A 26,548-nucleotide genomic window follows, 5' to 3' on the forward strand; every position below is an offset into this window, starting at 1 on the left:
CACAATCAGACGCCTATGTTGACTTAATTATTTATTTGTTTTTATATTTATTTTTATTCTTATCCTGTACAATATATGCAATATTACTTACATGTATATATACATATAGTCGTTGCTAGACTCTAATTCCATTACCACTATGTACCATAAGCTTTAGTACAATTGACACTCTATCCACACTCTGTCACTACACAGCATATTTCCGCAGTATCTTATCCATACACAACAATCTTTGCAAACACCCATGAAACCCTGTGCTATATTCTTTGCAGCTGACTTTTACATATGCAATGCTATGTGCTCGATCAACACCAGTGAGTACATCACCAAGATAAACATCTTGATTTAGCCCAAATACCTACAGTATATTAACACCAGGCACAAGCTACTAAGTGTCACATTATTCAGCTACTACAAGTTTAGAGATCAGTTTTCATGCAGTGAGACAGACAAGTTTCTCAGCGAAAAATAGGCCACCACAAGCACTGGAGCAATTACACTTAGAGCCCAGAGAACCAATGAGGAAAGGGGTGTGACCCAGAACGAAGACTTAACCCCCTCTTTGTTACACCATTACACTCTCCCAGAGGAAGGCCGGCGGCGGCCGAAATGCCTTGGAGCACATTCAGCAATATCAAAACCACCCACTATTACCTCCGTATCCCACCACGTATCCCCAAGCAATGGACGGTCTGGCACTACTTGGGGTCACGTGACCTGGAACGAACCAGGGAGGTGGAGACGCCGACAAGCAGAGCGGCAAAACCAACATCCACCAAGGACTGAAGAGGGAGAAACAGGCAGTGCGCAAGCAGCAGGTGAGTTTCCTCTTTGGAGGGGGTGCCCAGGAGAGATCGGAAGATCAAAACCAGTTACATCCTCTCCCCAGGCAGAGGGGGATTGTTGAATGGCCGGGTTGTAGGGCAGCGTTATCACAAAGTGCGGCACTAACCCAAGCCACCAACCAGTTCACCTTAGCCAGGAATCCTTGCCCAAGCACCCTGTAGCCTACAACTCCCGCCCTGAAGACACCCCAGGCAACCAGACATCTCCTTGCTAGCACCAACAGACTGGCACATTAGGGGTGAGTAATGGAACGCCGTTACTCACCCAAATCCCCCATCCCCATTGACTTGAACTGCCCTCCTCACACCCTGTGAGGGTGATCATATTAGAAGGTTATCTACTATATCGAACTAGTGACTGTGAGTGTTCACCATAGACACAGCAGCAATAACATGGTGAACTATATTGTAACATATGTACTTAATTCTTATGCTTTAGTCTTAGTAGCTCTAGTGATTTTTAAAAAAATTTTGTTTGTGTACACTATTGCATTGCATCATTTATTCTGGAAAATTATCCTATAGTAAAATTGATTGTTTGGTCTAAGGCACTGAGCCTTTTTCTTATCCCCAGGTATTTAATTATGGGTTATAATTTCATACATCCCATCTTGGTGCACTAAAGCTAAAAGGAACAACAGCAATTTATCAACATTCACCATATTTAATAGGGTTGAGCGCAGTACCTCTATTGTTTCTTTCATCATTTGATGGTGGGCTACCGATGTCCATTACTAAATAATATTTTATAAGGCAGAATACCTGAAAATAGTGCCAGTCGATCTCGTGAGCACACGCGGCAAAGATGGTATTTGTGACCTCCTTTTAAACGTCTACCCCGAAGGTTTGTATTTGAGTTCAATTGAAGCGTTTTCACCTAAAAACAACTTCATTAATAAAATATATGCCCCAAAACTGTGCCTTCACCTGATTACAAAATATCCTAATTTGTGTCAAATTTTCAAAACTTCAAGCGGCCCCTGGGGATAGTAAAAATTATTCAACCAAGCTGAAATTTTGCACACAAGTTATTGTTATGGACCCACAATTTTTCCACACTATTGGAATTTGGAACTCGCAATTTTGTTTTTTTTCGACCCACCCTACTTTCCATCCAACCCTGCTCTGCTCCTCAGCATGTGGATCATGTATCAAAAGAGCTCCCTGCAGTGACGGTCACACCACCACTGGTCACAGGTACAGTATACAGAATACGTAAAGGCAGAAGTTTAGATATTTGATATTCATATTTCAGTCTGGGAAGAAGCTGGCTGTAATGGCATACAGTGGGATTGCTGGACAGGATGTGTGTTGTGTGCAGTAACATATCACCCCTCCTTCCTCCCAACCACAGCTTTATAGAAATAGCTTCACCTGTAATAAGCACCTGAAATGTTTTATATACTGTACATATTTTACAATAGTAGTACTATGTTACAAAAGTCATCTTGAATAGCTGTCCCTATGCAGTGCATCCAGAAAGTATTCACAACGCTTCACTTTTTCTACATTTTGTTATGTTACAGCCTTATTCCAAAATGGAATAAATCCATTTTTGTCCTCAAAATTCTACACACAATACCCCATAATGACAATGTGTAAAAAAGTTTTTTTTAGATTTTTGCAAATTTAATTAAAAAATCACTAAGAAATCACATGTACATAAGTATTCACAACCTTTGCTCAATACTTTGTTGATGCACCTTTGGCAGCAATTACAGCCTCAAGTCTTTTTGAATATGATGCCACAAGCTTGGCACACCTATCTTTGGGCAGTTTCACCCATTCCTCTTTGCAGCACCTCCCAAGCTTCATCAGGTTGGATGGGAAGCATCGGTGCACAACCATTTTCAGATCTCTCCAGAGATGTTCAATCAAGTCTGGGTTCTGGCTGGGCCACTCAAGGACATTCACAGAGTTGTCCTGAAGCCATTCCTTTGATATCTTGGCTGTGTGCTTAGGGTCGTTAGGCTGCTGAAAGATGAACCGTCGCCCCAGTCTGAGGTCAAGAGCGCTCTGGAGCAGGTTTTCATCCAGGATGTCTCTGTACATTGCTGGTTTCATCTTCCCCTCTATCCTGACTAGTCTCCCAGTTCCTGCAGCTGAAAAACATCCCCACAGAATGATCCTGCCACTACCATGCTTCACTGTAGGGATGGTATTGGCCTGGTGATGAGCGGTGCCTGGTTTCCTCCAAACATAACGCCTGGCATTCACACCAAAGTGTTCAATCTTTGTCTCATCATGGTCTGAGAGTCCTTCAGGTGCATTTTGGCAAACTCCAGGTGGGCTGCCATGTGCTTTTTACTAAGGAGTGGCTTCCGTCTAGCCACGCTATCATACAGGCCTGATTGGTGGATTGCTGCAGAGATGGTTGTTCTTCTGGAAGGTTCTCCTCTCTCCACAGAGGAATGCTGTAGCTCTGACAGAGTGACCATCTGGTTCTTGGTCACCTCCCTGACTAGGGCCCTTTTTCCCCGATCGCTCAGTTTAGACGGCCGGCCAATCTAGGAAGAGTCCTGGTGGTTCCGAACTTCTTCAATTTACGGATGATGGAGGCCACTTTGCTCATTGGGACCTTCAAAGCAGCAGATATTTTTCTGTCCCCTTCCCCAGATTTGTGCCTCGAGTCAATCCTGTCTCGTAGGTCTACAGACAATTCCTTGGACTTCATGCTTGGTTTGTGCTCTGACATGCACTGCCAAGTGTGGGACCTTATATAGACAGGTGTATGCCTTTCAAAATCATGTCCAATCAACTGAATTGACCACAGGTGGATTCCAATTAAGCTGTAGGAACATCTCAAGGATGATCAGTGGAAACAGGATGCACCTGAGCTCAATTTTGAGCTTCATGGCAAAGGTTGTGAATACTTATGTACAAGTGATTTCTTAGTTTTTTTTTTTTTTTAATTAAATTTGCAAAAATCTCATAAAAACTTTTCACACGTTGTCATTATGAGGGTATTATGTGTAGAATTTTGAGGACAAAAATTAATTTATTCCATTTTGGAATAAGGCTGTAACATAACAAAATGTGGAAAAAGTGAAGCGTTGTGAATACTTTCCCGAATGCATTGTATAAACACACCAGGTATTGTCTACCATTAGGCAATCATTCCCTATATCCTCCATAGTGCTTAAGCATATACTGTACAAGACTTAAGGAATTAATAGGTAGAGAGCAAAAGGTTGCTAACCCCCTTTTAATGAAATGTTGACTTGCAGCAAATGAAGAAGAAAAATCAATATGTTTAATACGCAGTAACTAGTCAGGTATGTGCTTTGTTCTGGTGATGTGTTTGGCTTATTGCTATGGTATGTGGTGATTTCCTGAACTTGTTGATAGATTGTCTCATGTTCAGTCATTACCTGACTTACGGAAATAACAACTTCTCCATGTGAAACTTGTTACATGTGTCGTGTCATTAATGTATGAGGTGACTCAACAGTCTGATAGCTGCTGTCACTATGTCAGTGCTCTGCTACCTTGTTTAACTGGTTCCTCCTCACCTGATGTTGATGAAGCTGGAAGTGGACAGATGGACTCGCTGGGCCAGGATTTCCAACAGACGGACCCCATTTAACAGGCTCAGAGGCCTAAGGAGAAAGGCAGAGGGGTGCAGGTGAGCCCTGGGCTGTGGCCTGTCCCATAAGTATGTGACCTCCCCACCCCCATAACTGTAATTGGAGAGCTGGGTCTCTGTCTGCTGCCTGGGAAATTCTGTTACTTGTAAGGAGGATCATTAGTTGGGTGCACAGTATCTGTTTATACAATTTAGGAGAATCACCTACACATCTATGGGCATCAGCAGAACTGGTGTGTGGACAAAGCCTCCTGCGTGGCAGAGCTATTAACCACTATCCGGCATTATAATGTAGAGATATCGAAAAGGGAACGATATGTCTGCCTCTCAGGAGGTTCTGCAGGTGCAGGTCATTTGTATTTTGAAACATCATATTTCCCAATTATATTAGTGAGATTTCTTCCTACACAACCCTGTCCATAGGGTGCTACCTATTCTCTTTATTTAGCCATGTCGATACTCTAAACTGTCCTGTCCATAGAGCCCAATCTATACTCTTTGCAATTCTGTCCATAGAGCCCAGTCTATATTCTCTAAAGTCATATCAATAGAGCCCAGTCTATACTCTCTACAGTCCTGTCCATAGAGCCCAATCTATACTCTATGCAATTCCATCCATAGAGCCCTGACTATACCCTATACAGCCCTTTCCATATAGCCCAGTGTACACCCCACACAGTCCTGCCCTTAGAGCCCAGTTTATACTGTATGCACTCCTTTCTAGGGAGAGCTGTCAGCACTCGATATGGTCCTGTCCATGCAACCCTGACGATCGTCTACGGATTACTGTCTATAGAGCACTATCTACCTTCTATACCAGGGTTACCCAACACCAGTCCTCAGAGAACCCTCTGTCCATAAAGCCATGCATATCCTCTATACAGGCTTGTCCATCAAGCCCTCTATCTTCTATACAGCTCTGTCCATAAAGCCCTGTCTATCCTCTATACAGGCTTGTCCACAGAACCCTGTCTATCCTCTATACAGTCCTGTCTATAGAGCCTTATTTATTTTTTATACAGCCCTGTCCATTGAGCCTTGTCTATCTCCTATACAGCCCTGTACATAGAGCCTTGTCTATCTCCTATACAGCTCTATCCATAGATCCCTTTCTATACTCTAAACCATAGGGTTTCATCTACAATCCAATCCTCAAGTACCTTTAACAGGTCATGATTGCAATATTTCTGTCCGTGGAGGCCTGATAATTACTGACCGAGAAAAGTAGATGAACTCACCTGGACCTGATTAGCATATTTGCATTTTGCTTATATACTATACAGTCCTGTCTATAGATCCCCATATCTGCTCATCTCAGACCTGTCCATAGAGAAGTGTACCTACTGTATAAAGTCCATAGATGCCTGTCTATACTCTGTACCAATGGCTCCCAAACTTTTTTCGATCACGACACCCTAATTTAGCAGCAACTTTGTTATCAAGAAATTCAGAAAAAGTTATTAAATTAAGTAAATTGTGCTTACCGGTCATCCTCAGGTTCAGTAATGTGGTGATGGGCAAAGCTGTGCTTCTGCTTGTCCACATATCTGATGATTGGCAGCCGCCAGCACTGGTTTTGCTTATCGCATTTTTTTTATAAATAGTTTGACTTGGTCTTGGACTTTCAAGGCACCCCTGTATGTGTCCCGAAGCACGCATCTAGTTTAGGCACCACTGCTTTATACAGTCCTATCCATATATCCTTGTCTATACATGTAACCCAGCCTTGGGCTCTATCTGTATGGGATAGGTTACACTACTAACAAGTGTCTCCACCCAAGCTAATAGGTGATCTTCACAGCACTATCTATAGATTAATTTCTATACTTGATATGTCTCTGTACATATAACCCTGTCTAGACAATAATGTCCACACATTTTTGTCTATATCCTACTGTATACAGCTATGCCCAGTCCTGTATATTATCTTTACATTCCTATCTTTACTGTATATGCTTGTCTACCCTGCATACAGCCCTGTCCATAGATTCTGGTCTATAAATTACATAGCTCTGTCCATATATCCTGGTATCTCTCTATCTATCTATCTATCTATCTATCTATCTATCTATCTATCTATCTATCCTACATATTCCATCAAACACTTATTTCAGAGACTATTGTTCCCGATAAAGGTGGTGGAGAACTGCACTGTTAAGTCTCCTATGTTCCTATTAACCTGTGCTAAGCTTAAATAAAATAAATACAGTTTTAGGCTCATTTAGAAAAGTGCAAAACTCCAAGATAGATGCTCAGTGTATTTTTTTGTGCACCTCACACCACACATATGTGTGCGCCCACATTTATCATTTCGGAACCTTGGATATATTTGTGTGGTATTGTGGGTCTGGCCAGAAATGTAGCTGAAAACAGGATCGTACTGGCTTGACTGGGACCAGGTAAATCCCTGGTGGGCCCTCCTGCTTTGGAGCTCCACCAACTATCATCGGGGGACAGGGCCCATGCAGGTATGGCCTGGACCCTATCGGACTGAATTGGGCTGAACTAGCTGGGCAAAAAGTCTTACTTTAAAGAAAAATTATATTTACCTCTACGAGTACAGACTGCTGCAGAAGCAGTGCCTGTACTGCTGATAATGCTGAGGAGTTTCCTGATCAGTTCAGGTACTTCTCAGCAGTGTCTGCTCTGCTCCAATTGGCTGAGAGACACAAGGAAGAAGGTGGATGAAAATAGGACTGTGTCAGTGACAAACACAGTGTGTGTGTGTGTGTGTGTGTGTGTGTGTGTGTGTGTGTGTGTGTGTGTGTGTGTGTGTGTGTGTGTGTGTGTGTGTGTGTGTGTGTGTGTGTGTGAGAGAGAGAAGCCTAGCGTGTGTGAGAGAGGCTCAGTTTGTGTGTGTGAAAGAGGCAAATGTGTGCATCAGTGTCTGTGAGAGGCAGATAGTGCATCAGTGTCTGTGAGAGGCACAGAGTGCATCAGTATCTGTGAGAGGCACAGAGTGCATCAGTGTCTGTGAGAGGCACAGAGTGCATCAGTGTCTGTGAGAGGCAGTGGCGTAACTACTGCCCCCGCAGCCCCCGCGGTGGCTTGGAGGCGCTGGATAGCTTGGGGGCGACGGGGGCAGTAGTTACACCACTCAGTGGAGGAACTCCCGTGACTCCCTCCATCTGCCGGGCGCCCGCTGAGTGTGTTACCAGCGGGCGCCCGGCTCCTATTGAAACCCCCGGTGGCAGCCGGAGGACGGAGCTCCCTCCAACTTCCGGGTCCCGCAGGGCACTATGCCGAGGAGCGGACGCCGGGGACGGAGCTCAGGAGTGAGCTCCATCTTCCGGGTCCCGCAGAGCACTATGGGAGTGACGTCATGACGTCACTCCCATAGTGCCGAGGAGCGGACGCCGGGGACGGAGCTCAGGAGTGAACTCCATCTTCCGGGTCCCGCAGAGCACTATGGGAGTGACGTCATGACGTCACTCCCATAGTGCCGAGGAACGGACGCCGGGGTATGGGCAGCAGCAGCACTGGAGCGGGTATAAAGGTAAGTGTTTTTTTTGTTTTGATTTGTTTTGTTTTTTTGTGTGTTTGTGTGCGCGCGGGGGGGGGGGAGAGCAACTACAGAGAACTAACTACTGGGGGCAACTACAGGGGGCTCACTAATGGGGCAACTACAGGGGGCTCACTACTGGGGGCAACTACAGGGGGCTCACTATTGGGATCAACTAGGTTCAACTGCAGTGGGCTGACTACTGGTTGCAACTACAGGGGGCTCGCTACTGGGGGCAACTACTGAGGGCAACTACAGGGGGCTCACCACTGGGGGCAACCACAGGGGGCAACTACAAGGGGCAACTACTGGGTACAACTACAGGGGGCACTAATAAAATGGGCACAACTACAGGGGGCACTACTAGAAGGGGCACAACTACAGGGGGCACTACTTGAAGGGGCACAACTACAAGGGGCACTGCATATGGGCACAATTACAGGGGGCCCTGTATAATGGGCACTACTACAGGGGGCATTGCATAAGGGGCACTATTACAGGGTGGCATGTGTAAGGGGCATTGCTGTGTGGCATAATGTGTTGTAAGGGGCATTCCGGTGTGGCACACTGTGTTGTAAGTGGCATTACTTAGTGTGTCATAATGTGTAAGGCACGTTGCTGTATCATGTAACCACACACCTTAAACGTCGTCTTTGGGTGTGTTTGATCTTTGGGCGGGGGGGGGAGTTGGGCGGGAGGGGGGCGCCTGAAACTTTTTTGGCATGGGGGAGCAAAATTTATAGTTACGCCACTGGTGAGAGGCACAGAGTGCATCAGTGTCTGTGAGAGGCACAGAGTGCATCAGTTTCTGTGAGAGGCACAGAGTGCATTAGTGTGTGTGAGAGGCACAGAGTGCATCAAGTGTGTGTGAGAGGCACAGAGTATGCACCAAAGCCTCTCCTAACATCTGTACACCAGGGCATGGAGGCACCTGCTCTACCACATAATTCTCATTTAGATATTTTATTCTGCAAAACTAAATCACGTCTTGACTGTAGGCGCAATAGAAAATGCTTAAATGTTGCAGAACGATCGTAGCCAGGAAGCACCATAGATGTCGCCATTTTGTATTATATACAGTATATGTGTGTGTATATATATTTTGTATAAGTATGTATGCCAGGCATAGTTTTGCATGATCATAAATGCCCCTTTCTGTCTCCTATACACTTGCTTATATTCTGTATCCTATACCAAATGTTAAGGAATGTTGTATACTCATATCTCTTCACCTGCCATCTATAAAGGTTCAATTTGATATAACGGGGGAGACTGTATGTCTGGGGGCTTTTTTATTCCTACCTCTAAGTGATCATTTATTTCAAATATATCTTAGAACCTTATTTTCAGTTCCCATTGTGCTACACAATGGCCCTCATTCAGAGCCGTACGCTCTGAGCAGAGCGCACGCTCTGAATGAGGGCCGGGCTCCATGAAAATGGAGCGTCCTCCTGGACGCTCGTATAGCTGTGGGTCACCACCCACAGGCTATACGAGCGTGCATTGTGATGGCCGCGATGGTCGTGACCATCGCGACCATCGAAATTGCGAGCCGGAGCCCGCGGTTGAGGTTTTCAACCGCAAGCTCCGGAGTGATTTTGGCTCTATCAGAGCCAAAATCACTCCCACTGACATCACTAGTGATGTCAGTGGGCCGGCTTCTGACGGGAGGCGTTCCCGTGGGAACGCCCCCGTCAGGGAGGCACGCCCCCGGCACGCCCACCAAAGGGGGCGTGCTGTCAATCAACATTGACAGCACGCCCCCTTTGATCGGACACAACGAGCGAAGGACTTTCCTTCGCTCGTCGCGTCTGGCGCATGCGCACGACGGAGCTCCCTCCGTCGTGCGCATGCTCAGTCCATAACATCGACCCACTTGCGAGCGGACAGCCGCTCGCGAGTGGGTCTGAATCAGGCCCAATGTTCCCTACTTTAGCATACTCATTGTCACTGCTCTGGAATAATCGTATAAAATTGCAGTAATTACACTGATTGACTCACATGATCTGCTTATGCTGTGTCTGGCAGTTGTCAAACAGGACAATATGTACTATTCAGGAACCTGCAAGGCCGGGGTGAGGTGAAAGTGGCAGAGGGTCACAATCTAGTCTGCTAACTCCTCCTGAATTAAAAAAAATATCTTATATTAATATTTCTGGCAAACAAACAACGAGCATTATGTGCAATTAGCTTAATATGTAATTTATATTGGTAAAAAAAAACAAGCCAGGAGTTAGACAACTCCCAGGGGCCACCAATAGCCACAATGTCTAAACGTTTTGCACGTGTGTTTTGAAAAATTTAAATTAGTCTCCAGAGGAGCTGGCTCCTATGTGTAATCTCTGTTTGGCACCTCCATCCATAATAGATCTATGCCCTCTTAGCTGCCACTTTCCATCATCCCGACCCTGGATACTGTGTCAGATGTCAGAGGCTCACTTTTGGTCGGTTAGTATGTATCCATAGTCCTCAATAACTTTGTGAGGGCTCTGTCCAGGGAAATCACTGATTTCTCCAGTTTCTTGGTAGCTTTTCTTCTCCAGGGTCTTCAGCGTCCCTACATCATTGATGGTTGTTCTTGTTTGTTCACCCATTGTATGGGCATCAGGTGCCAGATGGGTGGTAATAATGGCAGGAGTGACACTCATAAGTCCATCCGCACCCCGTTGTTCTGCACTCAGTTCCATAGTGGCAGGAGAGGTATCCCTTGGAGACATATCTGGAGGAGAGAACTGTTGCTCAGCACCAACTGTGTGCTGCATCTCTCCCTCTGAGACCTTAGCAAGAGGAACAATCACCAGTATATTAGTTAACAGTATATTAATTTAACAGACAATATTATCTAGACTAGAGTATCACTCCCAAAACCCCAGCATAACAAAAATAAGATAAAAATCATCCAAAGTCACCACCCAGCTGTTATGCCATGACCATACTCAGAGGCTACTCCCCCTCAAGACTGCATAAGAGGGCATGTTTCTAGCTCTGTCAAACCTTATGAGTACATATACAGTATATACTGAAACACCGTCAAGTACAGGTGCAGTGTGAGAAACTATTATCTTTCAACATTAACCTAAATTGTTCATTGAAACCTTGGGATATTCTGTACAGGGCTGTGATACTGCTTCCACTGGCGCAATGGACAGATGGGACAGACCATAGCGGATTGCACAGGTTAGGCTAGACCAGACCCGGTGTATGGTGGGTCCAAAACTTACTAGTATTGCATGTTTATTTCACTCACGCGTTTCATTGTGCTTCTATCTCCACTTCTCGGCCCTGAAAAGGAAGTAAACTTACATTACTCCTGAAACAACGTGTGTGTGCACATGTCTGATCAGTATGTATTGCATTCAATAAGTATAATATAAACAGGAATTCAAAGTTCTCCAAAAACAACTTACACACTCCCTCCTCACTCTTTATAGTTTATATGGATGTAGTCGGCATTCCGGCGTGTGGGATGCCGACGGTCCTAATACCGGCGCCGAACTCCCGACAGGTCAGGAACCCGGCACCAGTATCCCGACCGTCAGACCGTCGAGGTGTTAGGGGGAGGGTAGCGTTAGCTAGCGGGGTTAGGTTAGGCACTAGGGGGAGGGTTAGGGTTAGGCATCGGGGAGGGAGGGTTAGGATTAGGGTGCAGGGAGGGGGAGGTTTAGTTTAGGCACTAGAGGGGGAGGTTAGGTTTAGGCACCGGGGAGGGGTGTTAGGTTTAAGTGCGGAGAGATGGAGGTTAGGTTTAGGCACTAGAAAGGGGAGGTTAGGGTTAGGCACCGGGGAGGGTGGGCTAGGCTTAGGGTAGGGGTTAGAAAAGTACTTACCATAGCATCCTATGGGTGTCGGTATTCAGGCTATCGGGATGTCGCTGTCGGTATTACAACCAGCGGCATCCTGACAGTCGGGATATCATATCATCTGCAACAGGAAAAAAAAGAAGGACCCTGCCAATAATTGTTCAACTACAACTCCCAGAAGGTAAAGTTTGCAAATGGCTGTAATGCCATTGCCCCTTGTATAGGTGATCACAAGCAGGATAAGCAAGGGTGTATATAAACAGTTGGCTCCTAATTTACGTAATTTCCATGTAGGGAGAATGTTACATAAAATGAGTACAGGTAAAATAATAAAATACTGTGTTCCCAGGATCTAGCGACTATAAGATGCTATGTGATCTACTCACCCTGGTTCTGCATAGAGTCCGACTGAATGAGTTGGAGAAGGACAGAGAGTTGCTCCAGTTGGGATTCACTGAGCTGTCTTAAGTCCACACCGTATTTCTCCAACACTCCAGCTAAGCTGTGAGCTTCTACCAAGCCTTGTATCGCTGATGCCGGCTGAGCCTCTGCCGTGTCCTGAATACCAATCGAGCCTGTGACAATAAAGATATATCGGTCAATATCTCTGCCCAGTCACAATAATGAGTAAATGGCTGAGCAAACAGTGTAATGCGTGCATATATCCCACCATCCATCTGGGCACGTAAGTACAAGGGTTTACTCCACCTTCCTTGCACCATATTTTGATCAAAAATAATATTGTTAATAGCTCTTCATGTTGACTAAATTGTTACTCTCATATATGAGATTTAAGGTTAATTTACTAAAATGTATTATGCACAAATGTCGCATACATAGGGGCAGGTGTGGGCACAATACAAGTCATTACTGCTGCTAATGCGCATTCAGCAAGGAGCCCTCTATATGGCCAAACTATTGGAATATCAGCCGAGAGTGAAGACCAACTTTGTAGAAATTTTTATAAATAAATTTATAGTCTGTGAATAGGCTATGAAGACATTGGGGCTTATGTGGGGTTTAATGTACATCTCTTTGCAGAGCGCATCTTGTGTGTTTTCGCACTGAGCAGGGTCCGGAAGTGAGCGTACATACTGCAGAGTTGTATACATTCCAACTGCATCTCCACTTGTGAATGAGGAGACATAATCGAGCTGTGACAAGGCGTTCTCACATAGGCAATGTACAGTGAGGGCGGGCTGATATGCAGGTGCCTCATTAGCACAAAGTATAGCCTGGAGCAAGTCCTCACTGATGATAATAAGTAGCAGACCAAGCATATAGATAGGGGGAGGGTGTACTGCAAGATTTGTACAACACTGCATATGGGCAAATATACACATTTATTTCCATGCACACAATGCAGAAGCACATACAGACAATTTCTGTTTCAAGCCCATTATCTCTATGAATTTGCTTATTATCCTTGCAGTATTTAATAAACAAAAAAAACATGATTTCTCCATGAACCAGTTCACCCAGGAACGAGCATTTAATGAAGCAGGAGCCAGTGTTCTCAATACCGCACAGCAGTTTCTCTATGGCCTTGGGAGAGAGCATAGCGTATAGTACATAGACGAGTTATGAGCTAAAGGCGTGCTATATCAAGACTACCCCTACAGGAATATGTTCACCATGTTTTTATCTACATATTGGGCAAGGTGCTAAGTTAGAGAGAAAAGCCATTTTGTATTTAAAGGGCATTTTTCTATTTACTTGAATAACTTTTATTGCATTTGATTTCAGCCAAGCAAGCATGTACAGGGGGAATTTAATTCTGCGCGATAGCCACAAAGCACCTGTGATGATCGGTTGCAGGAATTCCATAACCAGTATCTTTGCTCGTTTTTCCTCACACCCATAGAGGAGCGCCGGAGAATTGGTGAAGATTGTATACTGTGATAGGCGGTAATATGTGTACCCAAGGATCACGGTAATGCAGGGTTATAACTCCTATATAGATCAACTATTTAAAGGTTAAATATTCAGTTTTCAGTGGAGTTCAATAATTGAAACAATAATACTGAACATTGCAAACCCAGGGTCCGGAGGTCCTTTCTATTCTTTGTCTAACCTGATGTCTATAAGAGTCCAGTGACGCTCTCCTCACTCTTGTAGAGTGACCTTTTCCTGAATGAGTTATCAAGGAGGAGAGCCTCTAGCAACACCACCGCTTGCCTGAAATAGACAAGCCACGAAAGAAGGGAGGAGAACTACACTAGACTGTTACAGATAATGGAGGATGCACTGGAGTACGCCGTTACTAATACTCAGTAATGTTGTTTTGTTTAAATTCATGAACTCCACTCAATATTTAATTTTCAGTTTTCAGTAGTTATCATTTAGCCCAGGGCTATCCAACAGGTGATTTCAAGACTTTAATGCCCCCTTCCTCCATGCCTGACAACTACTATAAACTAAACTCTACTGTACAACACTTTTTTAAAAACAGTAATTTGTCTACGGGCACTTCTTTATAGCATATATATGCTCCCTTTTCATGTAAATACTTGGACAGCCTTGAGTTTATCCAGCTACAATATTTTACAACTCTATATAAAGATGACTAGGTGTAGTAACCTCTCTGTGTCCTTCCTCCTTCCTCTCGACTTTCTGGATCACGAATTTGGTCACCACCCGGAACCTGGTTCATCCTGTCGATCATTTCAGAACTCTCCAAAACGTCATCTGACAAACTGTTATCCACGCTTTCACGTGGAAGTTTCCTCCTTAATTCTGCCCAAGGGCGGTGTATATCACTGGGCAGCTGTATGGGCAGTGGTGTGTCTTGTCCTCCCTGATACCTCCCGTAGATAAGTCTCCTGGTTGCATCTGGCCTGGCATGAGAAGCACTGAAGATATGTTGGGGGTTCCTCAGGGAGGTCAGGTCTTGATATCTAGGCTGAACACAGACATAAAGAGGGTCAAATAAGACTCCTGACAACATGTAAACTTTATATAAGAGACGAACAGTAAAATACAGCATAATTCGGTACACCTTAGGTTGATGTCCTAAACCTTATGACTACTCATCCCAGGGTCCCCTCATACAAAGTTTCACAACCTTTTTTCTTTTTATGAAACCCTTATGTTTTTTAATGTTTGTGTAATATCTCTAAATGTATGCCATGTTCCAATAATGTCTTTAAATAATTAAATATTGTTGTGAATATTTTATTTCAGTTTATTAATACAGTAAAACTGTTATTCTGAGTTTAATTTAATTGGCTGAAGTTCCTGTTGGAACCCTGCAAGGCAGCCCTGGAGGTACAACTCCCACTGGTTAAGGAAACCTGCCTTACTCTATGTTTCCTATTAATATTCTAAGACAGATGTTAGAGCCTCCATGCTGGGGTCTTTCATAGATAGCAGAACATGAGGCACAAATTAATTCATTAGGTTGACTTTTTTTTTTACACTCTATAAATTGTAATTTTAGGACCAGACACTAGAGAAAATATTGAGATTTCTATTAAGTAATTAATGATACAATGATGGAAGACAAAGGGGGAGGTTTATCAAACCTTCTCAAGAGGAAAAGTGGAGAAGTTGCCCATAGCAACCTATGAGATTGTATGTATAATATTATAGAATGTACTAGATAAATGATAGCTAGAAGCTGATTGGTTGATATGAGCAAATTCTCCTCTTTAGAAGTTTGATACCTCTCCCCTTTAGTATCGTAAAGCATTTTTGGGCCATCTTGGTAGGATAGTTCCCTGCTTGGTTACTGGGTGTAACTGGTACTTTGATAAAGCTGTGCTTTGACAGAGCGAAACGCGTAAGGGACTGGCTACCTCACCCCCCCACTCTACAACAGCCATTTGGAATCCAGCCTATACAGATATTGGTACCATAAACATCTGTCTCCTGTACCAGCGGACCGGTCATGTGCCCTAGGGGACTACTTCTGTTGCAAAAGCTCTTCGGGCATTGCTAAAGGACCCCACAATATCTTGGACACTTCCACCGGAGGGCTGATTACCTTGCTGGCATTGCTAAAAGACCCCACGATATCTTGGACACTACCACCGGTAACTATCCATTTCTGCTGGACTTGTTACAATTGAGTACCGCTGTGTACTCTATTATAAAGCAATTTTTGCTGGAACATTTATTCTGAAACTGCTGCTAGTACCAGGACATTATTGTTGTTTTGTGGACTGGGTGACTCTTTTCAATCAGTTTTATTATTTTTTTATTTTTATAATAGTTTCACTCCATGCTAACATATATAGCATTTAAGTTTTAAGATATATATTACTAATAAATTGTGATATGCTTTAGGCTTTATTTTGAGCGCTGTGTTTTTTTCTATTGTATTTTTGTTTTGATTATAGGAGGGCTGACAACCCTCTTGTTTATACAACTGCACATTCAACATTGGATCCCATCTCCAATAGCAGCGCCTCTTCAGTTCCCATAGGGCACTGGTTTTTCTGTATTTTTATGTCTTTGGAGTAATACTGTTGATACCGAAGTAAAGTACTCTACCCTAATACATATTTGACCAGTAAGCCCCTCAGCTATCACAACAGTGGATGTTCTAGGTTTGAGAACTCTCAGAGACTCTCGCCCTCTTCCAATGTCACATCAACTGTCAAGACTCAAGGGCAACGTATGTTTAATTTCAGTGCTGCCAAGTTCTGGCTCTATAAACTGTCCAATCTATGATCTCAGCATGAGAGGGGCTGCAGCAACAGTGTCAGGAGAATGATTTATTAGTGAGACACCAAGGGATAATTTGTGAGCAGCAGTGGTCATGGACATTGGATGTACTTCATTCCAACAGTAATGATTGGGAGGACTAAATGAAAATATTCCTGGATTGGGTATTACAAATAAGTCCACACAATCGTATTGTATACAATACATAGTATTTGTAAGGGTATCTTAAAGAGGTTGTTCACTTGTGAACCTTATCTCTTACATTGTGCATCTCAACCACTCTTGGCATGGGGCATCACTGAGAGGTCCTCATTCTTCCCTGCCTGGAACCACATGATGCATGATTGCAGCTGCCAGTCACATGGGATGAGAAGGGAGCACTAAAGAGAAAGAACAAGGATTTGTATCCCACCTGTGATTTGGGAGACTGAGAGGTTAGTAGGAAGTATGTCAAGTATTGATCCACCAATGGAGACTTGTTCTGCTTGAGGCTCATGGGCAACCTTTGTGGTACAGATGAGGAATCGGATGAAAAGACCCTAGGTCTGAAGTACTGGAGTGAATCGCTTTTAGTGGTCCATCTCTGCGCTGGAACTTTACCTACTCCACTGAGGCGCTGAATAGTCCGTCTAGGCAAAAGATGCAAAGACAAAAAAACAGTATATTAATATAGCATAAAAATGTAAATATATAATTTTATGTGTATCTTGTTTATCTGTATTTTACATAGAGAAGTGCATCAGGATACATGATCCCTGGGGTGCCAGGTGAGAAAAAGTAGGGTGACAGGATCCCAACAGAGAGGGTTTCAAAAGAGGTTCTCAGGGGAGAGGGATTATTATTTACCACCAACACAGACCACTAATATTTGTTTATTTTTCTACATTTTATATACTGCACTCCCATCTCCAATTGAACAGGGGGGACACCTTTGTATTAAGTCTGGTTGTCGGTAGTTAACAATATCGAACCCCCTTAGCATCTTTCCACGCTCCTTCCTGGTCCTTTATTAATGTGCCAAGAAACCTACTGAAAACCCTCCCCACACACACACACACACTGACTCAGCTGGGTACACACTACAATGCGTGTACCCAGCGACAGTGCAATGTGATGACACATTGTGAGTGCTGTACACATTGCACGATCCAATGTATGATGGCACAATGTATCGTTACATGTTGCGTGTAACAGGACCGTATCGTTCATTGTGGTTGGGGAACACTGGTCTGGAGAGATATCAGGGGTCTGTGAGGGGGCCAAGGTAAAGGGCTATACTAGAGGGGGACAAGGTAAGGGGACAATGTATTAGAGGGGCCCCCCACAACTTGATTGCCCCGGGCCCCCACAAGCCTTAATCCGCCCCTGCATGTAACTGCACCATGGTTGTCGGAACTGGGGGTCGCAAGGGGGCGCCTTGCCCTCCAAACATTTAAAAGGAGCAGCAGTTGCGGACTGCTAGGATTGTACAGATTAATAGTAATAGGCTGCACAGCCCCAGCACTGCATGGAGGAGGAGGTGTAATGTACGATCTTTAAGTTAAAACACCGCACATTACACTTCCTCCTCTGTGCGGTGCAGGGGCTGTGCAGCCTAGTACTATAAAGCACAGCCCCTGACAGTCTGCGCCCGCCGCATAGGGAAGATGGAGGGGAGGAGAAGAGTGGAGAGGGGGGAGGGGGTGACGGCACCTAAACAATTTTATGTTGCCCCCCCAACATAAAATCGTTCTGACGCCCCTGAACTGAACCATATCATTAATTGCATGCAGAACAGCAGATGGAACGATCCGATGAACGACCCTTGTTAACGAGGGGTCAGGCATACACACTATACAATGTGTACGATATATATGTTGTTCCGATCTGTATACCCAGCTTTACTGTGCGCTCTGGGCCTGATTCAGACCCGCTCGCGAGCGCTGATCGCTCGCAAGCGGGTCGATGTTGGCCAAGTGCGCATGCATCTCTATGGATCTCGCACCAAAGGGGGCGTGCTGTCGTAGGTGGCCCCGGGGGCGTGGCTGCCCAGACGGAGGCGTTCCCATGGGAACGCCTACCGTCTGGGGCCGACCCCACTGACATCACTAGTGATGTCAGTGGGAGTGCTTTTGGTTCTGATAGAGCCAAAAGCACTACAGGGCTTGCGGCAACGAGACCCTACTGCAAGGGTCTCGTCGCAAGCCCGATGGTCGCGATGGTCTTGACCATCGCGACCATCATTTTGGCCGCTCGCTATAGCTGTGGGTGGTCACCCACAGCTATGCGAGCGGCCAGGAGGCCGCTCTTAAATTCAGAGGGACGGCCCTGATTCAGAGCGAGCGCTCTGTCAGAGCGTCCGGCTCTGAATCAGGGCCTCTGGGCCTGATTCAGAGCCGGACGCTATTTGCGGACGCTCGTTCAAAAAAAGGGGCCGGATATTTAAATTGTGCGCTCGCTCACTGCGGTTTGTTGACGCCTCTATGTCTGAGCGAGCGAACGAAAAATGCGCTCGCTATTTTGTAAAGACGCCCCTTTGCCATTCGCATCACACGTCATCTCCGGTATTTATTAGATTAATCGGGAACATCAAAAGGCATCTGAACTGCTCGCAGTGCTTGTGGTAGGTTTTTCTTATCGCTATCAGTGCGAGCAGTTCAGGCTAAAAGACAACCAAGTGACGTGGTCGATGACGCTCCTTTACTAATTATGCACTCCCATTAAACACCCTTTTGACCGTTAGGCACGCCTGCGTTCGGATCTCCACCCCCCCGTTTTCAAGCACCTTCCCCTGTTACCACCCACAAACGGTACATTCTGTCAATCAAATTAGCAGCCCCTCGCTGTTTTGCAAGCACATGATTTCTGACTGCACTGACTGGTTTGCGCATGCACATTACGACCCATACGCATGCGCAGTTGTGCGAACATCACTCTTAGCGAACGAGTGGCCGCTTACGAGCGGCTCTGAATCAGGCCCTCTGTGCGGTGGTACCGGTCGCACACCACTGTTTATGGCCCTGCCCATAGCAACCAATAAACTTCTATCATTTTATAGCCTGTGCTAGATAAATGACAGTTAGAAGCTGATAACTTTGGGCAACTTTTCCAAGGCTTGATGCATCTCCCCTTGCCAGGGGCGGGCTGGCCTGGGGGGCAGGGTGCCATCTGCCCCCCGGGCCGGTACAATTCTTCTTCTCTGGGGCCGCTGGCACACCCGGCCGCCGGCCACTGACTGGACGGCTGGGAAACAGGCTGACGATTCTCCCAGCATGCAGGGAGAATCGTCAGCCTGCCTCCCAGCCATTCAGTCAGTGGCCGGTGGCAGTCCATGGGACTGATGCCCTCCTCCTCCGCAGACTACATCCAGGCAGCGGTGCGGACGTCAGGTGATGACGTCATGACGCTGCCGTCAATGCCGTTTGACTGTCAACTCTGCAGTGTACGTGGAGGAGCAGCACTGCAGCCGCACAGAGGAGCTCCGATCATAGAAGAGCAGGGGAAGACAGGTACTGTAACTTTGATGGCAGAGGTCAATGCAAGGAAGAGCTGTAGGGACAATGCAAGACAGGGGACAAAGAGGAGAGGACAATAAAAGACAGAGGGCAGATGGGAGGGGACAATGAAATACAGAAAGAAGAGGACAATGCAGGGCAGAGGAGGAGGTTATAATACAAAATATTGAAGGCAGGGGTAGTGTTGCCACCCATCCTGTATTATACATAGGCTTGCCATAATATCCTTTTAATCCAGGTCTCATGTGGCTAATTCATACCAGGTGAAATCCAGGCTTGAATTAAGCCAGCCACAGAACCTGTGTAATTCATATGTGTGTCAAATTAAAGGGATATTATGGCAAGCCTATGCACACTGCTGTTTGCAGCACCACCAAGACCAAGAGAGTCACACTGCATGGCCACACAACATAGTAGCAGCGCGCAGGCAATGGCTGAGGACTGAGCGCCTATGCAACAGCAGCACAGCATTTCCCTACCCCCATGGCATGGATCCCTGACTGCCATAAAGGTGGAATTTGGAGGCTGGAGTGGCAAGATGCTGGAGTGACGGGGCAGAAGGCAGTGGAGAGACACAGAAGACAGGAAGTTGGAGACACATAGAGAACAGGAGACTGGAGAGATGCAGGGGACATTAGGCTGCAGAGACACAGGAGACAGGAAGCTGCAGAGACACAAGGGCAGGAGGCTGGAGAGACAAGACACTCTAAATTCTGAATCCTCTCCTGTGTATGTTTATCACTAGAATAGCACCTGTATTTTATTTGGGTATTGTCGATGCTCGCTGTGCTGTGTATCAGTAACTAGAATCCTTTCTGTATTGTATACAGTTTAAGGAATGCTCTGTTTTTAATAGTGGTTACTACAATAGCCTCTGCTTTGTCATGAGAATCGTAGGTATTATATTTGTTTATAATTATTTGACAGAACAATATGTCATTGCCTATTTAAGCCACACCCACGTAAGACAAATCACACCTACAGGGGTTTTGTCACACCCATTTTCTTTAATTGCAATGCGCCAGGGCCACTTGCTTATGTTTGCCCCCCAGACTGAAAGTTGCCAGCCAGCCCCTGCCCCTTGCAATGCTGTTATAGGAGCAGGGCATCCACTTAGTGTTTAATCATCACTCTAATTGAATTTTCAGAAGCCTAGGGAGGGCTGCAGCCTGTTTAGGGAAGTCCTGGTCATTTCCTTGAGATCCCCCCTAGGGTTCTGATTGGTGCGCTCTTCTCCTGTCTTCTTTTCCGCTCCAACTTCATCCACCTCTATGACCTCATATGATGCCTCCTGCATGGTTGTTTTACAATAATAATAATGATGTCACCACATTTAAAGTCATGATGAAACAGAAAGCGGATGCGCTGCTCTTATAATGGAGAAGTGCCTCTGTTATGTAAAGAAAAGTGGAGCAATAGGAGAGAGAATTGCTAAAATGCTGGTGGTGAATGCTTGAAGGTCCCCAACTGCCGTAAGGTGAAACAGAGCAAAAAAAAAGATGAAAATTGAAATCCCTAAATATGAATGAAAGTTATAGTAAGGTTACAGCATTTACATAATGGTTTTCAGACCTCAATAGGTAGATTTTCTTAAGTGTGGGTTTTTAGAAGTGGAGTTGTTGCCCATAGCAACCAATCAGATTCTAGCTATTGTCCTCTAGATTTGAAGATGCTAGATAAATAAGTAGAATCTGATTGATTGCTATGGGCAACAATTCCACTTGTAAAAACCCGCACTTTAATAAATATACCCCCGAGACTAATAAAAACCTGCTCCCTGTTTATGACAAAAATGAGTCATGAGATTAGGGGACATACTGTACGGATGCCTTTATTATATGGGGTACTTTTAATTGCTGTCTACTGGTATTCTTCTAAGTTCTTTTCAAACTCAGATTTCCATATCGGTATACAATTTTGTGAGTTAATTTTATACTGCATTATTATAACTTTCACTTCAGGTTTATTTGTGCTTTCAAATAGGAATTGAATGGCAGCATTTGGTTTGTCTTGAAAAAGTGCACAAATCACAGCAGTATTTGGTGTTCAGTTCAAGTCCAGAGATTGGCACTATTGCAGACAGACCTTTATTCCAACTAATGCAGGCAGAGCCAATTTACACTGGGGCAGTCTCCCGGACTGGGGGCCTGATTCAGAGCCGGACGCTATTTGCGCTCGCTCGTTCAGAAAAAGGGGCCGGCTATTTAAATTGAGCGCTCGCTCTTTGCGGTCTGTTGACGCCTCTATGTCTGAGCGAGCGAACGAAACATGCGTTCGCTATTTTGTAAAGACGCCCCCTGGCCGCTCGCATCCTACGTCATCTTCGCTATTTATTAGATTAATCGAGTACATCGAAAGGCATCTGAACTGCTCGCAGTGCTTGTGGTAGGATTTTCCTACCGCAATCATGCGAACAGTTCAGGCTAAGAGACAACCAAGTGACGTGGTCGTTGACGCTGCTTAGTTAATTAGGCACACCCTTAAAACGCCCGTTTTGACCGTTTGGCACGCCTGCGTTCGGATCTCCACTCCACGTTTTCAAGCACCTTCCCCTGTTACCACCCACAAACGCCTCATCCTGTCACTCAAATTAGCAGGCGCTCGCTATTTTGCGAGCGCTCGATTTCCGACCGCAATGACTGGTTGGCGCATGCGCATGACGACCCATACGCATGCGCAGATGTGCGAACATCGCTCGGAGCGAACGAGCGGCCGCTTACGAGCGGCTCTGAATCAGGCCCTGGGAACGGTCAGTGTGGACTGTAGAGTGCTGGCACTTGCAAAGCAGGCAAGATGAAGCATAAACTAAAGGCTCAAACACCATATAATTTAGAGCCACATTTATTAGTAATAATTATGTCAACTGCAGAGCATGTGGATATATTTCCTAATAGCATGACAACCCCCAATAAGTTTCTCCCTATTGATGGTAACTATATGAATGCTTCACTAATACTGCTCATTTACATCAACAGGGTAAGATTTCCAATTTCTAAAGTGGTTTGCTGACCTGCGTAATTATGTGCTGCAAACAAGACGGTATTGATGTTACTACACTTGAACACCATTATCACTGTACTCCCAATTTTACAGACTATTGCTGAGATTGGGCTCTATTTATTAACATTATTTTTATTAAATAAAGTGTAAAAGGGTGTTTTCACACCCTTTTCACATTATTTTAGTTTCACCTACAGTTACTATAGGGCAATTGGAGTAGAATTCGTAAAATTCTACTCCAACCCCTAAGTATCACTTATTTTTAGTAAGCAGATCGCATTTCCCAAAATTGTAATGGGAAATGTGATCCGGCCAAAGTTACTAAAAATAAATTGTAAAGATTAGCGCCGGGGGGGGGGGGAAGCGGCGGCCATTCGGCACATGCGCGGGCACTTTGTCATGGTATTTTTTGCGAAAATACTGCGACTAGTGTGCGGAGGGGATTCACAGGGACAGAGCTTTATCGCAAGCTCTGTCCCTGCAAGGGATTTGTAGTAAATCCCTGTAATATTGCCTAAATTCACAATGCAAATTCAGTCGGTAATATCACACTGCAATCTGCATTACAAATGCGGATTGTAGTGAACAGAGCTCATTGTGTGTTTAATGTTTTATTGGAACCTTTCTCATTAGAGTTATTTCATAGAGCAAGTGGAATTTCTAAACCACCACAGGAAGAAGTATTTTGTTAAATTTTGGTTTTGAAAGCAGTAGCAAATTCTGTTTATCACTTGCCACATTTTAAAATTGCATTTTACATTTGATAACATTGAAATTCCCTACATTTATAAGCACCAAGTCAATAATTGACAGATTTATTCTAGGCCAGTGGTTCTCAAACTCGGGGGTCTATTTACTAAGCAGTGTTAGGAGACAGAGTGAAAAGTGATAAGACCGTGATAAGGTGCCAGCCAATCAGCTCCCACCTGTCATCTCACAGGCTGTGTTTGAAAAATGACAGTTGGGAGCTGATTGGCTGGCACCTTATCACTTTCTTATCACTTTTCACTCTGTCTCCTAACACTGCTTAGTAAATAGACCCCTTGGTCTCCAAACAATTCATGAATGGGATTGTATTGCCCCCCCCTATCCTTAACCTTCCTTTAGGGATGCCTAACCCTAACCTCCCCAGCTAGTGCCTAAACCTAACCTCCCCCCGTTAGTGCCTAAACCTAACCCCCCTCCCCGCACCCTAAACCTAACCCTCCCGGGGGGTGCCTAACCCTAACCCCTCCTTTCCCTAGCCTAACCCTCCCCGGGGGGTGCCTAACCCTATGTCCCCCTGGGGTGCCCTAAACCTAACCCTCCCACCCCGCGGCTAAGAGGACTGGCGCCCGTACTTACCTCGTTCGGGCCCACGTTGTTATGCATTCCGGCGTCGGGATTGTGAGCAGCTGCCGGTCACATAACTACATCCCCACAGGTGTAGTCATCAGGGCCATGGCACAGGGCACCACACGGCAGGGGGTGCTGTTTGGGCCTTTCAATTTTCCTGTTTATTATCATTCTAACTTGTAGCTTCCTCTTCTTTTATCCCTAGTATCTCCTGGCCTCCCCCATCTCTTCCCTGACCCTTCCCCACGAGGCTATAGACCTTTTTCGGGTGTGTGTCTAATGTCCCTATTTAAAAAATTGTGTGTGTGGGGAGGGGGTGGGGGGGCACCAATGATCTTTCTGGCACAGGGCACCAAAAAGTCTAGTTAGGGCTCTGGTAGTTATTACTCACTGACACATTTTAAAAGATCCACAGGTGGAGCTAATTATTTCACTTGATTCAGTGTGGAGACCTGGAAAATAAACACTGTTTGGGGTCCTGAGGACCGAGTTTCAGAATCTGTTCACTAGGCCACAGGTTCTCAAACTCGGTCCTCAGGACCCCAAACAGTACATGTTTTCCAGATCTCCTCACAGATTACAAGTGAAATAATTAGCTCCACCTGTGGATCTTTTAAAATGTATCAGTGAGTAAGTAATACACCTGTGCACCTGCTGGGTGACCTTGGAAAGATGTACTAAATGGAAAATGCACAAAAAACCCTATTTCCTTGGTGTTACTGCATTTTCCATATGCACTAGTGCATGGCTGCCGGGGTTCCAATGCGGAGGGTAACGCCAGCTTTTGCTGGCATTACCCTATAGAAGCATATGGGCTTCTACCGCATCATAGGCAAATGCAGGGTGGGTTCCGTCTGCCTGGAAACCCCCCTCCCCAGCCCACACTATGACCACAATAGAAATAGTAATATAATAGATTGTTACTAGTGCTGCATGTTCTTCTCAGTATCACAGATGAAATAATTAGCACCTGTGGATCTTTTAACATGTATCAGCCAGTAATAAATAACCTGTGCACAAAGTAGAAGATCTGGAAAACATGCACGGTTATACCCCTTTTACACCGGAGCTAAAACCCGGGTTATTGCAGGGTTAACCCGGGCAGCTCCCTGGTGTAAAAGGGGAGAGAGTTGGATCGCCGGGTCGAGTGACCCGGCAATCCAACCCAGGTAACTAGCAGGGTTTAACACATGTGTAGTCCGTGAAACCCTGGTGTGAGAACAGCGCACTCCGGGTCACAATGACCTGGAGTGCACTGCAAGCCGGCCGATTGATGACGTCATCTCCAAGCGTCCACTTTCACGCCGGGAAAGCTGGGTCTATGCAGACCCGACTCCGGTGTGAGCGGCGCCAACTCAGGAATATCCAGAGTCGGCGCCGGTTAAATTCCGGGTCTGATCCGGATAGGAAATCTGGCCCTGATTCAGAGCCAAACGCTCTGACAGAGCGCTCGCTCTGAATCAGGGCGTCTTTTTTTTTCTTTTATGGAGCTGCCTCCTGGCCGCTTGCATTGCTGTGCCACCCACAGCTAATGCGAGTGACCATGATGACGGTCACGATGGTGAAGACCATCGTGACCATCGGACTTGCGACGAGACCCTTGTGGTAGGGTCTCGTGGCCACAAGCCCCAGAGAGCTTTCGGCTCTAACATAGCTGAAAGCTCTCCCACCGACATCACTTGTGATGTCAGTGGGGCCGCCCCCTGTTGGTAGGCGTTCTCATGGGAACGCCTTTGGTGGGCTGCCACCCCCCCGGCCCACCCACCAAAGGGGGCGTGCTGTCACTCAACATCGACAGCACATCCCCTTTGGTGCGAGACCCGGAGCGACAGATTGCCCGTCGCTATCCGGGTCTTGAGCATGCGCACAACGGAGCCGGCTCCATCGTGCACATGCGCTCTGGGCCACCATCGACCCGGTTGCGAGTGAACAGCGCTCGCGAACGGGTCTGAATCAGGCCCTCTGTTCCAACTCCGAGTCAGACCCGGAATTTTGGTGGATAAGGGGTATTAGAGATGCACTGCTATAGAGCCCAATATGCACATACAGTCAGGTGCATAAATGTTGGGACATTGACAGAATTTTCATATTTTGGCCTCTATTCACCACCACAATGGCTTTGAAATGAAACAAACAAAATGTGCTTTAACTGCAGACTTTCAGAATTAATTTGAGGGTAATTACATCCAAATCGGGTGAACGGTGTAGGAATTACAACGGTTTCAATATGTGCCTCCCACTTTTTAAGGGGCCAAAAGTAATGGGACTATCAACTCAAAAGCTATTTCATGGACAGGTGTGAGTTATTCCCTCGTTAT

General features: G+C 45.5%; 1 protein-coding gene across 1 annotated transcript in view; it reads right to left on the minus strand.

Annotated features, from left to right (window-relative positions):
- The window catches only part of PTPRN (protein tyrosine phosphatase receptor type N), a 157,695-nt gene that overhangs the window by 98,822 nt on the left and 32,325 nt on the right, over positions 1-26,548 (minus strand). The window contains exons 5-10 of the mRNA XM_088472322.1: positions 16,814-17,030; positions 14,314-14,635; positions 12,120-12,308; positions 11,181-11,215; positions 10,373-10,710; positions 4,358-4,444 (exon numbers count right to left, since the gene is read on the minus strand). Of these exons, the coding sequence (XP_088328448.1) occupies positions 4,358-4,444; positions 10,373-10,710; positions 11,181-11,215; positions 12,120-12,308; positions 14,314-14,635; positions 16,814-17,030 (1,188 nt within the window). The remainder of the gene's footprint in view (positions 1-4,357; positions 4,445-10,372; positions 10,711-11,180; positions 11,216-12,119; positions 12,309-14,313; positions 14,636-16,813; positions 17,031-26,548) is intronic.

This window comes from Taudactylus pleione, unplaced genomic scaffold (assembly GCF_031769625.1).
Source record: "Taudactylus pleione unplaced genomic scaffold, aTauple2 ptg000122l, whole genome shotgun sequence".
Lineage (NCBI taxonomy): Eukaryota > Metazoa > Chordata > Amphibia > Anura > Myobatrachidae > Taudactylus > Taudactylus pleione.